Source organism: Protopterus annectens, chromosome 3.part1 (assembly GCF_019279795.1).
Source record: "Protopterus annectens isolate FY-2018-M chromosome 3.part1, PAN1.0, whole genome shotgun sequence".
Taxonomy (NCBI): domain Eukaryota; kingdom Metazoa; phylum Chordata; order Ceratodontiformes; family Protopteridae; genus Protopterus; species Protopterus annectens.
The window spans coordinates 49,116,958-49,134,966 of record NC_056732.1 but is presented as its reverse complement, the minus strand read 5'-3'; the positions used below and the strand labels follow the sequence as shown (position 1 = coordinate 49,134,966).

General features: G+C 39.8%; 1 protein-coding gene across 4 annotated transcripts in view; it reads right to left on the bottom strand.

Moving 5' to 3' along the window:
- The window catches only part of VIRMA (vir like m6A methyltransferase associated), a 1,734,630-nt gene that overhangs the window by 675,276 nt on the left and 1,041,345 nt on the right, over window positions 1–18,009 (bottom strand). For all 4 annotated transcript variants that reach the window (XM_044066546.1, XM_044066545.1, XM_044066547.1 and 1 more), the window contains one exon: window positions 12,020–12,102. In XM_044066546.1, coding sequence (XP_043922481.1) covers window positions 12,020–12,102 — 83 coding nt within the window. The remainder of the gene's footprint in view (window positions 1–12,019; window positions 12,103–18,009) is intronic.

The following is an 18,009-nucleotide window of genomic DNA, read 5'->3' as shown; positions in this document are numbered from 1 at the left end:
GGGAGTGACGGATGCGTTTAAGGTGGAGGTGGGGTTGCATCAAGGATCAGCTCCGAGTCCTTTCTTATTTGCAATGGTGATGGACAGGTTGACAGACGAGATCAGACAGGAGTCCCCGTGGACTATGATGTTTGCAGATGACACTGTGATCTGTAGTGAGAGTAGGGAACAGGGGGAGGAGACCCTGGAGAGATGGAGATATGCTCTAGAGAGAAGAGGAATGAAGGTCAGCAGGACTAAGACAGAATATATGTGTGTGAATGAGAGGGAGGATAGAGGAATGGTGAGGATGCAAGGAGTAGAGGTGGCGAAGGTGGATGAGTTTAAATACTTGGGGTCAATAGTTCAGAGTAACGGTGAGTGTGGAAGAGAGGCGAAGAAGAGAGTACAGGCAGGATGGAGTGGGTGGAGAAGAGTGTCAGGAGTGATTTGTGACAGACGAGTACCTGTAAGAGTGAAAGGGAAGGTCTACAAGAGGGTAGTGAGACCAGCTATGTTATATGGGTTGGAGACAGTGGCACTGACAAAAAGGCAGGAGTTTGAGCTGGATGTGGCAGAATTAAAGATGTTAAGATTTGCACTGGGTGTGATGAGGGTGGACAGGATTAGGAATAAGTATATTAGAGGGTCAGCCCAGGTTGGAAGGTTTGGAGACAAAGCCAGAGAGGCACGATTACGTTGGTTTAGACATGTGCAGAGGAGGGATATGCTGAGTATATTGGGAAAAAGATGCTAAGGATGAAGCTACCAGGTAACAGGAAAAATGGAAGGCCTAAGATAAGGTTTATGGATGTGGTGAGAGAGGACATGCAGGTGGTTGGTGTGACAGAGCAAGATGCAGAGGACAGGAAGAAATGGAAAGAGGTGATCTGCGGTGGCGACCCCTAACGGGAACAGCCGAAAGAAGAAGAAAAAGAAGAATATGATGTGAGAAAAGTAGAGAAAGAAAAATATAAAAGAAAATATAATGATGTACTGGAAGATTTAGAACATAATAATAGAAATTATGATGACAAAAAGAATTATATGAAAGAAATCAAGAAAAAAATACAAGAATTGTTATACAGGCAAAATATTTTTACAAAGAAAACGGGAAGTATCAATTTACTTACGCAGATTAGTAAAGGAAGATGGTAGTGTAACGAGACATAAAAAAATGTAAAAGGATAAATGGAAATAACTCAAAGATTATTAATAGTGTAGTACAATATGTACAAGAAATGTTTAAAGAAAAAAAATACAAGGTAGTGAAAAAACACGGAAAGTAAAAAAGTGAACAGAAAAAGAGAATAAAGAACTGGAAAAGGAGATTTCCTTAAATGATCTAGAGAAAGTATTAGAACAAGTAAATATAAATTTGGCTGCAGGCCCAGATAGAATATGGTATGAAATGTATAGAAATTTAAGAGACTGGAAAAAAATATGTATTTTTAAAGATTTGGAATGAATGGTTAAATGAAGGTTTAAGTATAAAGAATTATGTACTGGAATACTTAAATTCATATGGAAGAAGGAAGAGAGAAGACAAATGAAAAACTGGAGTCCGACAGTACTGAACAATAAAGATTATAAGAGCTTTATGAAAATACAAAAAGATTTAAAATTAAAATGGAAAATATTACAGAAGATAGCATATGTAGTATAAAAGGGAAGTGTTATCAAGAATTGTTAAAGATAGAAACATTTTGGATGATATTATTACCCCAAGGACTGGACTTGGGGCCTCTAATGTTTGGGATATACTTTTCTGAGGTGCAAGCCAAAACCTGTGGTTTGTGGCTAACCAGGTTTGCAGATGACTGCAAGCTGGGCTCTGTCTTAAATTCCCCTAGTGATGTGAACATCCTCCAAGAGGGCCTTATCCAAACTAATGAATGGTGCCAGAAGCATGACCTCAAACTGAATGCCAAGAAATGCATCATTATCCCCTTTGGGGAAAATGGCATCCCCACTAATTATCACATTAATAACAATGTACTAAGCATGCAATCAGTTGTGAGGGACTTGGGCACCCAGGTTGATGATAACCTGACTTTTGACCACCAAGTCGCCCCCGTTGTATGGAAGACTTTCTACATGGCCCACCTCATAAATAAGGACATTTCATTCAGGAACAAGGAGGTCATAATGTCCCTGTACTCCTCCCTTATCAGACCCATTACCGAGTACAATGCTCCCTTTGACATGTACCTTGCCAAGCACATGCAGCGGTTGGAGAGACCACAGAGGTTCCTGACCAGGAAAATCCAGAGTCTCAAACACCTATCCTATACAGATAGGCACTGGCCCTCTACTCAGTCTCATACAGACTGCTCAGTGGTGACCTGTGTCTGGCATACAAGGCCATTGCAGACCCAGCCTTGATGGAGTTGCTGCATATCCGTAACACAAACTCCACTCATGCAACCCGCACGCAAGGCCTTAACCTGGTCTGTGACATTAATAGAACTTGTTGGCAGGATAGATTTGTGTCCCAAAGACTCCCCCGTCTGTGGAATAGACTCCCTCTTCATGTCAAGCAGAGTACCTCTCTAGCCCTCTTTAAGAGAAACCTGGACAACTGGATGGGAAACAGAAAATATATCCCTGGGATCCCATCTGTGTCCCTGCTGGACAGGGGAAACAGGGAAGCGGGTGCTGACTTTGAGGGAACATGGGCAAAATTATTGGCTAGGCTTATAAGGGCCTCCGGGCCAATAGCCTAGTATCATCCTATGATCCAAAAATCATGATAGGAGACCTTAAGGCATTTGACACAGCTAGACATGAACTCTTATGGTAATAATGAAAGAATATAATAAGAGGGAGAAAGTTAGAAAATTATGAATGTTATTGTATAGTAATAAAGTAAAAATACTTGTAAATCTCTGGCTATGCCAAGAGGTACACAGGAAGTGTGGTGTAAGACAGGGATATCCAGTGAGTTGTATAGTCTTTGCATTAGTTATAAATGTGATAGTATGTGAAATAAATTACAAAAGTAAGGAGGCTGGGTATATAACACCTGAAGGGTTAAGAATTCCAGTTCGGTTAACATATGCAGATGACATTATAACTGGAAAAAAATGAAATTTGAATAAAATAAGTAATTTACACAAATGAGTGTCTAGAGATGACAGGGATGGCTTTAAACGAACAGAAAAGTAAATCTTAGGTGATGCAGTAAGGATTGGTGGTATATATTTCACAATGAATGACATTTCTGTGTTGGGTATAAAACTTGGGAATAAATAAGAATTCAATGGAAAAACACAATATAAATAAAGCAAATGTCTTTTCTGGAGAACATATAAATTATCATTCAGTAAAAAAACGGTTTATTTAATAAATTCAGTACTGATGAGAAAAATATACTCAGCAAGAGTATTTATGTTGCCAACAGTTTTGAAAAGGAGTTATTGCAGATAATCCACATGGTGTCTATCCACAAGGCTGCTGAACTTGAATGCCAGGCATAACAGTGATAAATTATATCAATGTCACTTGCTATGAAGTATCAGCTATAGATATCACTCTGGCAAATTGCTTCAATAACTGGTGCAGTTACCCTGATCTCTTATGCTACTACTTCCTGAATGTGCAATAGTTAGGAGTGAGCCACCATACCATACACGTACACTACGAACATCAGAATGTATCATACTACAACTGATAAGGTGCAATATTCTAAGTCAGGAGTGAGTCACTACACCATACATGTACAATATGAACATCAGAATATATCGTACTACATCTGATGAAGTGCAATATTCTAAGTCAGGAGTGAGTCACTACACCATACATGTACAATATGAACATCAGAATATATCGTACTACACCTGATGAAGTGCAATATTCTAAGTCAGGAGTGAGTCACCACTCCATGCATGTACAATATGAACATCAGAATATATCATACTACAACTGAAGTGCAATATTTTATGTCAGGAGTGAGTCACCGCTCCATACATGTACAATATGAACATCAGAATACATCTTACTACAGCTGATGAGGTGCAATATTCTAAGTCAGGAGTGAGTCACCAAACCATACATGTACAATATGAACATCAGAATATATCTTACTACAGCTGATGTGCAATATTCTAAGTCAGGAGTGAGCCACTATACCATACATGTACACTACGAACATCAGAATATATCATACTACAACTGATGAAGTGCAATATTCTAAGTCAGGAGTGCGTCACTACACCATACATGTACAATATGAACATCAGAATGTATCATACTACAACTGATGAGGTGCAATATTCTAAGTCAGGAGTGAATCACTACACCATACATGTACAATATGAACATCAGAATATATCATACTACACCTGATGAAGTGCAATATTCTAAGTCAGGAGTGAGTCACCACTCCATACATGCACAATATGAACATTAGAATATATCATACTACAACTGAAGTGCAATATTTTAAGTCAGGAGTGAGTCACCGCTCCATACATGTACAATATGAACATCGGAATATATCATACTACAACTGATGACGTGCAATATTCTAAGTCAGGAGTGAGTCACCACACCATACATCTACAATATGAACATCAGAATGTATCATACTACAACTGATGAGGTGCAATATTCTAAGTCAGGAGTGAGTCACTACACCATACATGTACAATATGAACATCAGAATATATCATACTACACCTGATGAAGTGCAATATTCTAAGTCAGGAGTGAGTCACCACTCCATACATGTATAATATGAACATCAGAATATATCTTACTACAGCTGATGAGGCGCAATATTCTAAGTCAGGAGTGAGTCACCAAACCATACATGTACAATATGAACATCAGAATATATCTTACTACAGCTGATGAGGTGCAATATTCTAAGTCAGGAGTGAGTCACCACACCATACATGTACAATATGAACATCAGAATATATCATACTACAACTGAAGTGCAATATTCTAAGTCAGGAGTGAGTCACCACTCCATGCATGTACAATATGAACATCGGAATATATCATACTACAACTGATGAAGTGCAATATTCTAAGTCAGGAGTGAGTCACCAAACCATACATGTACAATATGAACATCAGAATATATCATACTACAACTGATGAGGTGCAATATTCTAAGTCAGGAGTGAGTCACTACACCATACATGTACAATATGAACATCAGAATATATCATACTACACCTGATGAAGTTCAATATTCAAAGTCAGGAGTGAGTCACCACTCCATATATGTATAATATGAACATCAGAATATATCTTACTACAGCTGATGAGATGCAATATTCTAAGTCAGGAGTGAGTCACCACACCATACATGTACAATATGAACATCAGAATATATCATACTACAACTGATGAAGTGCAATATTCTAAGTCAGGAGTGAGTCACCACTCCATACATGTACAATATGAGCACCTGAATATATCATACTACAACTGATGAAGTGCACTAAGCAATCACATTGTGAAGTCATATTCTTGCAATACCTACTAGTATAATACTGTCTAATGTCTTCCTGTCCAGCTGTGGTAATTTATTGTGTTGTTTACTTTAATTATTACGTATGTGCATTAGTCTTACTGTCATTCAAACTATGTGTTCATTGTTCTGTCTTGCATGGGGACCAAAGCAATGCAATTTCATTCAGCTTGCACTGCTGTGTATATCTGATAGACAATCAAGTTTACTTTGACTTTAACTTTTCATTTCTATGTGGTTCTAGATTAAACCCAATAAAAAGAGTTTTGTATGTAAATAAAGGAGGAGGAGGTTTAGGGTTAATTAACCTAGTGGTATACACTTCTTCACTAAATTTGTACAAAGTGTTTAAGTGGATAAATGAAAAAGATGAGAGATTAGTATTCATGGGCAACTTTAAATACCCCATTATTAACTGGGAATCCTATACAACACCAAATGCACAGGCACAGAGATTCATGGTTTTTGTAAACACAAACTCCCTGAACCAGATAGTCAATACACCACCCAGGGGTGCAGCTATACCGGACCTGGTCCTCACTGATAGGTGAGAATGTTGCACACACCCTACTGTAATGTCTTTCCTGGAAAGGTCACACTACAAAATGGTCTCCTTTGAAGTAAAAATAAAACCTGGACCCCAGCTAAGCCGTGAATATTCAGGAAGTACTCTACGGCTAACCTCCTGCTATTAAGTGGCAACCAGGAAAAATTTCAAGCCCCCATAAACCCTGAGAACACTACTGCCTATGCAGAAGAGATCAAAGAAACCCTGTACAAGCATGTTAATAGCTGCATAGATGCAGGTGTATGCACCAGGAAGAAGTATAGAACTAACTAAAAAAAAAAAAAAAACAAGCCACCCTGGTGGAATCAAAAAATCAACAGGCTGTATAACAGAAGGAAGACAATCATGGTAAAATTGGGAGGTGCAACACCCAGCAGGATAAAAGCACTCTCAAACTAAACAAACATCTCAGAGGACAAATAAAGTCCACGAAAGATATATTTGAGGTGAATTTGGCCTCCCAGGCCAAGGACAACTACAAGGCATTATTTAGCTAAGTCTGCAACCTCAAAGGCAATACACAATTATGTGCAGAGCTCATTGTAAATGGAGTCACCTATACTGAGCCAGAAGATCTAGAAAACCTACTGGCCAATACATTCAGCTCCAACTTTAGCCCCCCCCCCCCCAAAATCCAAGAAATGTGATCAAATATAATTCCCCCTGCTATCTCTAGGGAACAGGTCCTTAATGATCTCTCTAAGGCCAAGAACACTGCATCAATGGGCCTAGACAGTATCACAGGATGCCTTCTAAACAGCATGAAACATGACCTATCAGGGCCTCTGGAATTGCTATTTAACTATAGCCTCCAAATAGGTTTCATGCCTCATGAATGGAGTGCAGCAAAAGTCATCCCTTTGTACAAAGGTGGGTTATCTAGAGACCTTGGAAACTACAGACCCAGAAGCCTCACTAGTTTTGTATGTAAAGCCATGGAAAGAATTATCATGGAACAGTGAAATAGTAAACCTCCAGCCACTGGACCCAACCCAGTTTGGTTCGTCAAGGGCAGATCATGCCTACTCAACCTGGTGGATGTCTTTGAGAAGGTCACCAAAGCAATGGATGAGGGCAAAATTGTTCACACTGCCTACCATGACCTGGCCAAGGCATTTGACATAATGCTCCACTCGGGCATTGTTGACAAACTCAAGAGGTCAGGTACAAACTCTTATGTCACCTGGTGCACAGCCAACTAGCTAAGACACAGGAACCAGGAAGTTAGAAATGAGGAGTCCACCTCTACAAAGAAGCCAATCACAAGTGGAGTCTTTCAGGGATCAGTCCTTTTTGGAATTTACTTCTCTGAAGTCAAGGCCAGTGTCAGTGGTCTCTGGCTGACTAAAGTTGCAGATGACTGCAAATTAGGAGCTATCATTGAATCCCACACTGACACAAATGTTCTTCAGGAGGAGCTGACACAGACAAAACTGGTGTCAGAGTCATGTACTAAAACGAAATGCCAAGAAATGCATAATAGCATCTTTCGGGAAGTCATCCACCCCTGGTAACTATCATACTGACAACACACCCCTTAGAGACCCAGTAGTCAAGGACTTAGGAACACACACAGGTAGTAACCTAGTCTTTAACCATCAAGTGTCTACAATAGTTTGGAGATCATTCTATGTTGTGCAACTTATAAACAAAGGTATGGTATCCAAGTCCATTGTTCCACTGTATTCTACATTCATCATACCTATCACTGAGCACAATGCCCCCTTTGGTATGTACCTAACCAGGCATATCCAACAATTGGAACATCCACAGAGGTTCCTCACTAAAAGAACACAGGGCTTAAGTAAAATGTCCTATGCAGACTGCCTCAAGGCTCTATCTCTGTATTCTGTCTCCTACAGGCTGTTGAGGGGAGATCTATGCCTGGCATACAGGGGACTGTCAGACCCCACTTTGATGGATCTCCTGCATATCCGCAAAACACACAGTATCAGAATTACCCGTTCTAAAGACTTAAACCTTGCCTGTAATATAAACAGGACTTGCTAGACAGACAGGTATGTATCCCACAGATTTCCCCGTCTCTGGAACAGGTTCCACATCTATGTGAAACAGAGTTCCTCCCTAAGCTAATTCAAGTGCAACTTGGAAAACTGGATGGGAAACAGGAAATTCATCCCTGGTTTGACCCCTATGTCTCTAATGGGCACAGACAACCTGTAAATGGTTCATCTCTCAGGCCCTAACTTGTAAATGGTTCTTCTCCCAGGCCCCTGCATACACTTATCAAAGGTATCAGAACTTGTCAGAGATTTGGGATGCATGGCTAGGCTTAAAAAGGCCCTTGTGGTCATTAGCCTTGTAAACACCTATGAACCTATAAAATTGTATAAATATTATAATTATGACTAATTTTGGGGTATTGTAAAAAATAGAGGAATAACAGTGTATAAATAAAGAAATAAAACTTTACCAAGGAAAATATTTTTGTGGAAACTAAAAATTGATGATATAGAAAGAGACAGAAAAGTATAGTATAAGAATGTGATAATAAAACATTACTGTGGAAACCGTGGAAAAATCTAACAGATGAAAAAATGAAAGATATAAAAATAAGAAGCAAATAATGTAATCAGAAAATATAATGTCAAGATTTTTTTTTTTGTGTAGACTGGTAATAGATAAATTGCCAGTTAAAGGAAATATGCCATATAAAAAGAAAAAAATATAGACATGTTAAGAAGAAGAAACTACAGAACATGTTTTTTGAAATGTAAAAGACAAAAAACTTACGGCAAAACTATGTAAAGAAGATTTTTTGAAGATTTAAAAAGCGGATAAAACAAACATGAATATGATTAAATATGGGATTATAAGAATAGAATTTTTTATTTTTATTTATTTAACATTTGTTGACCAGGAAAGTCCGACTAGGTTCCACAGATCTTGTTTTCAGCGGAGGCCCGGGGAGAAATGCTCTAGAAGCATGTCTTTAGAATGTGGGAGGAAACCCATGCGAACGCAGGGAGAACATGCAAACTCCACACAGAAGGCACCCCAGCCGAGAATCGAACCGGAGAACCTCTTGCTGTGAGGCGACAGCATTAACCGCTGCACCACTGCGCCACCCAAGTAGAAGTAATGAATATGTTAAAAGAATAGATACAAAGTTATTTTATGTTATATGGGTTATATGGAATTAAAGAAAAAATGAAATTATGTTTAATGGTAAATAGTTTTTAGTAACAATATTAATTAAAATCAGATGGTGGCTATGGAAAAAGGAGCTGGGTTTAATAAGGATGAAAGTTTAGCATGACTGCATAAGAAATTATGAATATGTGTTAACAGATTTGTATATGATATATTTCTAAGTATGTAAATATGTTGTAATTAAGTTATTTTTGTAAATAAAGGACTCCTATTCTTTTCAACAGGTGCCATGGGATCTTTATAGTCACCTGAGTTACCACCAACTTAAGCAGATGGGACCTCAGTTTAACATTTCATCAGAAGGATGGCACATTCATGAGTACAGAACCTACCTTATGCTGCACTACAGTGTCAGCAACTGATCTACCTGGTGTGGGAACAGAAACCACAGCCTTATGCACCAAAGGTGAGTGTGCTCCCTGTTGTGCCACTGACATTAGTCTGTGAATTAGTCACTGGCACTTTTAGTGTAGATTCTGAATGTCATCACCAAATTTCAATATTTCCATTTTAAATGAACGTAAATTATATCCGACAAAAAAAGATTAGGGTGACAATCTCATTAACTGTGCCCTCAGAATGCATTACTGCCTTTCCAAGAAAAAAAAAAGATCACATCAGCAGATCTGCTCTATGATGACAATCAGAATGAGAAAATAAATTAAAATTAAGTCTTGACAATAACTAGACAACTGTAGGCAGGTTTGAATTGTGCAAAACATCAAGGTAAGCTAATTTTGCTTTTGGCTTGATTTTTTACCCATGTGGGTTCTTTAACAAAGCTACACACACTGAATAACTGTTCCAGAATCTTTAACATTGTCCTGAGTTATTATTAACTTGACAAACAGGACACTGTTTCAATCAAAGGATAGCATCATTAGGAGGTTTAGCACCCCACTCACTTTATTGCTGCACATAACAGTCTTAGAATTGGAACACCAATGCAAGCATTTGGTGTGAGGATTGAACCAACAGCCTTTTATTCTTCCCAGCACCAAAGATAAGTATGCTGCCTGCTCAGCCAGTGACAATGTTGGTGGACCAATTTAACTGTCATGAAAAACAAGCCAAAACTCAACCAAATACAGTACAGTACTGACTCCGAGATTCTTCAAGTTTAGTCCCAGAAACATGCTCTGGGGGACAAAAAATGTTCAATTCTTGCAAGCCTGCAAAGCATCACTTACTCCCACTGAGCAAGGAAGGCAATGGAAAATACAGGGTGTTGATGACAACAGCTGTTGCAAAGGTGGTGGTGTCTTTCAGACTTCTCATTCTCAACCACTGATGCAAAGGTGAGTGTCTACCCCTTGCTTAAAGGACAATGACTGTCCAAGAAAAGAAATGCAGGTTAACCAAAAGCTCAGTGCAATGTGAAGAAAAGCCAGACATGTCTGCCCTAGAGACTTTCATGCTCCTACGATCATAAAACAAGCCCTCCTCCATCAGTGCTACACACCTGGCACTGAGGACGGTACTTAGCATTTCTGTTAAAGGATACCCAGCCATGGAGTTGAAATCTTGATGCTGGAGATAGCTGATGATGCTGTGATGAAATTCCAGATTAAAACATCTCCTGTAGTGGTCCTGAACTGCGACCAGGTGACAACAGCCAGATTTAAAACGACTATGCATTTTCTGCACTAAACAACATGGGAACACTCCAATAGCACTCTTGTCCGAAGGAGATCTGTACACCTGAATGGCTAACTAGGCTCCTTGGGGGAGGCACATGCACTTCAGTTTTGAGGATCAGGCATCCGTACTTCACCATATGTACCTTACACCTTGCGCACAGAACATATGTCTAAGTCTGCAGTGCAGGGAAGGTGTAAAGACTTTGGTATGCTGGCCAGATGTTAGGCTATCCTCGGCAGCATATCCCAAGTATGAAGAATACTGTAAGAACAAGAACAGAACAATGAGAATGAGGAAGGACATTATACAGGCCTGACATTTCATCAAATCTAATTTCTGCAACAAAGTTAGCAAATCAGCAGAATGCACACCCTGCATGTGTAGTGGAATTACAAAATATGCGGGGGGGGGGGGGGTGTCTCAGTGATCCTACATGCCCAATATTAAATATTACAAGTTTTAGAATGCAGCACCTTTGGGAGGGGAAAATTTTTGTTCAAGTGTATCCTTGGAGATGAAATATTAAAACATCAGGTGTGGGGGCACAGGGACTTGCCATCCTACAAAAAGTAACCCATTCTAGCTATTGTACTCTTGTCTATTACAGATCACATTTTTTTTTATTTTTCTAATAGTTTTAGACTATAATTCAGATTTAGTGCGACTTCTAGACATCTTGTAAACACAATAAGCACAGTCTGCTTAGCCATCTTCAGTCTGAGTATTTTTTTTACAAGCACTTTCTATCCTTTGTCATACTGGAGGACAACTATTATTTTGTTTTAATAAATGAAGAGGTACCTGATCAAACTGTTTAGCATAAATTCTTAAACCTTCCACCGAGTCCAGCACCTTGTTGTCTCAGAGACCTTCTCACTTAATGTAAAGACCCAAACACTAGTATATGATTCCATTCTTAAACTGGGTCTGTGAACACACTATATGTCTACCTCAAATCAGAGGCCTACGTCTTACAACAGTAGCCTTCCACCAAAAGAAAACACATCTTATGGCAGACAGAGTGCTAAAAGGCATGACCAACACTGACAAATGTAATCAGTGATTGATTCAAAGACCTGGAGAGTTAGAGAAATCAGGCGGCCTTGATTCTTCAGTACACAACACAATGGCTATGAAGTACAAACTAATAACATACATGAAAATTCACCAACCTGTTTAATGTAGTCGATTAGACTTGGGATGCAACCGATTTCAAACCTCAGATTTTTCAGTGGCTCCACCCATTTGGCGAGTTCTAAAAAGAAAATAAATTAATCTGTAACAAGTCCATTGTCTCTTAAAATCATATGATGGTAATAAAAAAAACAAGACTTGTAATAAAAATACAGGGAAAACAGAGCAATACGTCACTTCTGAACATATATGACTAAAGACAGAACAGCAACCTGTAGTCTATATAGAGTACATCTAAATATTGACTTGATTTTATACGCAGCTGCGCTTTCCCTACCTTTACCTCACAGCCTTCATTACATGCATTCCAGGCAGTCTTTGAATCGTACTATTAACCTCCATGGAACAACTGGGTCTGAGAGAGTCTAAAGGTCCAACCACTTGAAATGCCTCCTTTTCATCTCCCGATGCTACTGCCTCTTCAGTTCTACCTCATCTGTTTGCACAATAATGAAATGCATTAAAAGCATATCCCCCATTTTGCCTCTCACTCTGCCCCTCTCTCTCACTGCTGCACACATGCCAAGCTGTCAAAAGTTTTTTTGTGAAACACAAGAGCCTCTGCTCCACTCACCATTTTGACAACTCTACATTGCAAATTCTCTACCAGCTTACTGCCCTTTATTAGCTATGGCTTCCTGAAATGGATATTGCACTTCAGAAGTGGCCATACAAATGCCACATACAATGCCAGATGACCTTCTGCACCCCTGAAATCAATTCTTCTAATTACTCAGTCTCACTAACATGTTACTCACTGTCACTGCTTTTCACAGAGCATTAGATGATTCCTGGGAAGGGGTGGTTATGACCTTCAGGTCCTTCACCACCTACTTTTGCTACAATGGAACCCTCCAAGCATGGCTTGTACTATGACTGTTATGAAGGGAATATCCTGACACTTTTCTGAATTAAATCCAAGCCTCACCTATGCAATCCAATGGCAAGCCAAATCATAATTTACAGGTGGTCAATACCTGTATACCAGCAACAAAACTTATTTATAATATATAATTAGAATAAAGCAGTGCTGGACATTGATATACCGATACATGCAACATAATGTAAAAGTGAATTAAATTATATTTCACAAAGTCAAACTGATGCAATATCAGGTGTTGAGGCATTAATCTGGAGTGCCAGAATTTTTCACATACATATTTTAAACAACCAACAAGTATCTAAAGCTAATGTAATCTTAGATTTACTTTGGCCCCTTACTTGATATTAACCACTTCGTGAATTCATGAAATCATGCGAATGAATTTCTTCAAGAGCTGTTAAATTCAATTAATAACACCAGTTTTCCCCACATCAACATCAGCAACAGGCTGATCCCATAATAAAATGTTGAAACTGAACTTATTATAACCCCTGCAAATGATTACATTACTCTCTCCAGATTGAATTCAGAGTCAAACTAGGATGCACAGTGGATGTAACTTCAGGAGCCTGTGGTCATATGTAGTCAATGGCGTCAGATTAGTGAACATTAGATAAAGGTATTTACTGAAGGGCGGCCACGGTGGTGCAGTGGTTAGCATTGCCGCCTCACAGCAAGAGGTTCTCCGGTTCGATCCTCGGCTGGGGTGCCTTCTGTGCGGAGTCTGCATGTCCTCCCTGTGGTCGCGTGGGTTTCCTCCGGGTGCTCCGGTTTCCTCCCACATCCCAAAGACATGCTGCAGGTGGATTAGACACTCTAAATTGGCCCTAGGTGTGTGTGTGAGTGTGCCTTCTGTGGAAGGTTGGGCGCCGGGCTGGCAACTCGACACCGTAAAACTCCACTGCCATTCAATGTGCGGACAGGTGATCCGCTGTGGCGACCCCTAACCGGGATAAAGCCGAAAGAAGAAGAAGAAGAAGAAGATAAAGGTATTTACTGAACTTGGAGTTAGCTCAGGCCACATGTGGTATGCAAAACAAACAGGTCTACAGCACAGATGACCACTATACCAGGTTATGGTTAGGTTGCTAAAAGAACACTGCCCAAGTCTCAGAGACCAAGAACTAAGAAATCTCAGTCATTAATTCACACAGCAATAAACCCAGTTTAACTCCACATGCCCTTAGTCAATGCACAATTCTAGGAGTCACAAGGGTGCAGACTCAGAGTTCTTAAGTTCCAAAAGGCTTCAACTACCCATGGGAATGTTTAAGTAACAGGTGACTTTATAGAGAGGCATATGAACACCACCCTCAGCAGGGTGACAGCTGGTGACTTTCTGAAGCCAAGTCCACAAACATGATTATAACCCAACGGTGGTCCACATGCAAGTGAATGACCTTAGGTGCTCAATGCGGGGGGGCGCATGCATAAGGATATGAATGAGCTTGCTAAGTGTCCCCCAGGTAGGAAAGACACTGGTCTTCGGTGGTATTTTGCTGTCATACAGAATGATGCCAAGATTCACAGAAAAGATAAATGACTAATATCTGGCTATGTAGATGCGATCATTCTAAGCAGACCCAGTATGTGTATACACAGAACAAGACTATGACAAGCCTTCCTGCTTTTGCAGGAAAAGTCTGCACCTCTCTTACCACGACTTTCGATTCTGGCTAAAGCTCTTGCTGCTGTCATAAGTATCCTTTTAGATCCAGTCCACATATTGGACATTCACACCTAGCATATTTTAATTCGGAACACATTAAGAATGGCTCTACTCAGTCCCAGAAGTATTACAGTAGACTCCATCTTATCCGGTCTTGCTGGGACTGGATCTTAGGCTAGATAAACGAATGTCTGGTTAATCAGAAATAGCATTTATAGTTTATAAATCTGCTAGAATAACAGGATTTGTGTTAGTATGCATTTTTCTGACTAAGAAGTCTAAAACTCAAATGTCTGTCATTATTTAGCCCAGAGGAGGCGGAAGTGTTGTTCTTCTCTGTTGTCTTTTGCTAGGACTATGGCAGAAATTTAATGGCTGATTAAAGAGAGGCTGGATATGAGGGCATGTACTGTAACAAAAAAAAAACCTTCCTGCAACTTGAACACATTCAAATATATGCACTTAGAGAAACACTGTTTCAAAGCCATGAAGGCAGAGAGAAACATTGTTTCAAAGCCATGAAGGCAGAGAGAAACATTGTTTCAAAGCCATGAAGGCAGAGAGAAACATTGTTTCAAAGCTATGAAGGCAGAGAGAAACATTGTTTCAAAGCCATGAAGGCACTCTCCCCCTTTATTCTTGGGTTTAGTGTCTCTCGTGTCTTCAGACCTGCAGGGAGTATCAGTACTTGTTAAGGACATCATCTCCACAAGAATGATTCTTCAGGACACCATTTTTTTAATCATTTTTCCTCCTGTCTGAGGGGTGCAGTATCATCTAGGCAGTCATTAGTGTGCTTTGTGCTCTCACTGGTGTTCTGGCAATTGAAGCTTTTTTCTGTTTTGTGGTCTAACCTCACATCTGACGGTCATGAGAGCACTTCAGTCACAATGATGTCCACTTATGCCCTCTTGCCTGTGCATATATGCTCCCCCACATGAACTGACAGAGACTGCATTCACTGGGCTGGGGGGGGGGGGGGCAATTCCATATCTTTCTGGTACTGGCTTCCCACATCATGATAGCCCTATGTTCTTCAAATGAGGCTCTGCCCCAAGAGCAGTGGTTTAACATGGCTAGAGACCAGTCTCCATCACCCTGGAATGGCATACCCCATTGTCCCAGCCTGTGCTATGAAGTGCCTAAGCTAGTATTCAACTTGGATCACGCTGGTTGCAAGCAGCGAGTGCTTTATCCCACTACATCTATGGGACACTAAATTTATTAATTACTACTTCACAGCTAAATACAGAACTCCTTCTAACCATCATACCTATATTAACATGTTAACTGAAATCCCAATAAAACCCAACACCATTCTCTTGGGGGACTATCTGCTATCTACCAATAAACTGTCTGACTTACACTGCCAGTTGTTGGCATGCCTAATGCTTCCTTGACATTATACATGCCATTTCTTTTGTACCAATACTTAAAATTTCTGTTTGGGGTCCAAATACTACTGCTCTAGTCCTTGCAAATACGGCTACTTCTTGCACATCTCCATATATGGCATCTTTTCTTGTTAAATCAGACCATAAATCACTGTCCTTGTCCTTTAAAACTGATATACTGCCCTTGCAAACATTTCTGTGTTTAGGAACTTTTCAAAAGCAAGCCTTTGCCAACTACTTGCATATGAAAATAACTTCTGCTGTAGCTCTCATCTGATGGACACCTGCTAAAACCACCATAAATACCTCTTTTACTCCTGCTTAAAACAGCTGTATTGATAGGACAATCCCTACCAGCACCAAATATAATATATTTTAAAACAATCTCCTTAAGGTGAAATATATGCAAAAATAAACTACATAAAAATCAGAAGAAATTGCTTAATGCTTATAGGAGGTACTTACCTTAACAGCACACACTAACGTAAGCTTAAGGGTACCATTAAGAAACTTACAGTTTAATAAAAAGATAAAACAGCCATTGAAACCACGAATACCTACAAATATTTCTGTTACTTGGTCAAGAAGTTAAGAACTAACATCCAGCAGTGCTGGGCACTGGTCCACAATATATTATACCTGTCAATCTAATGGAAAGGAAACCGTGTATGTTGCAGCTGACAAATTTAGTGCCCACTTTACTCCACCCACTTACAGCTATTTTCCACTGATTCTGCAGTCCCAGCGACTTCCATAATTATGAAATAAGCACTCCCAGTCCACTCAAAAGGCAGCACCACCTCATCCACAGAATCTGATAAAAAAAATCACACTGCTTGATTATCAGTACCAAATATAGCCTTTCTGAACAGTTGCTTAACTTCTTTAATCTAAGTCTCTCAAATGGTTACATTCCTCAAGCCTGGGAAAACAGCCATTGTAATAACATTTCACAAGGCTGGCCAAGCCATAGATCCCAGTAACTACAGACCTATTAGTCTGACTAGTCTTCTACGTAAAGATATACCATCTCAGACCTCATTAACAGTTTGACATTGAAAATTTCTTATCACTGGGTTCTCGTCTATTCAGCTTTTCTAAATACAGGTCTAGACTCTTTAACCTTGTTAATTTCTTTGAAAGTCACTGAAACAGTGGACGGTGGTTATACGTACATACAAAAAATATGGACTTCGCCAAGGCCTCACATCCTATTACTGATGCAGGCACTACTGACAGACTTGTAAGTCTGAATATAAATCCATACGTTGTGCAGTGGACAGTGAACTGGTGACTTGATACCAACCATGCAGTTAGTGTCAGAGGTGCCACTTCTGTTAGCAAACACGTTACAGTGGTGTACCACAGGGCTCAGAGATGGAATAAGAAGTTATATACTTACCATAACATTCCATGTGAGTTGTTCTTCTCGCCTTCATTCTTACCGATGGGTTCAGAGCCGATCATCGGCTCCAAGTCGGACATTCCCCAGATCTTGTTTGCAGCCAACTAGTGTAAAACCTACCCCAGATTTCAAGGAAATCATACAGTCCAGTGTGAAAGGAAACTCAAGAAAACCAAAACCACAATGGTACCTCTCATAGGAAGGGGGTAGGTGGGGGTGGGGGGGGGGTCATAACAATGAAGGCGAGAACAACAACTCACATGGAACATTATGGTAAGTACATAACATCTTAATGTGAAGTTGTTCAATCTCACCTTCATTCTTATTGATGGGTAGCGTTCCCAGCACCACAATCTTGGGTGGCTTACGGGAGTACCTGTTTCAGGACAGCAGACCCAAATGAAGCTCTGTCCCTGGAGGCCTTGCCCACTTTGTAATGAGATATAAAGGTATATGGATTTGACCAGGTGGCAGCTGCACAAATTGAATCAATAGGTAACCTGGTCAAGAAGGATGCAGAAGTAGAAACCACTTTTGTAGAATGAGCCTTAACGACTTTGTCATGTAATGCAATACCCGCGCTTCATGGTAAATAAAGGATATACAATCAGACAGCC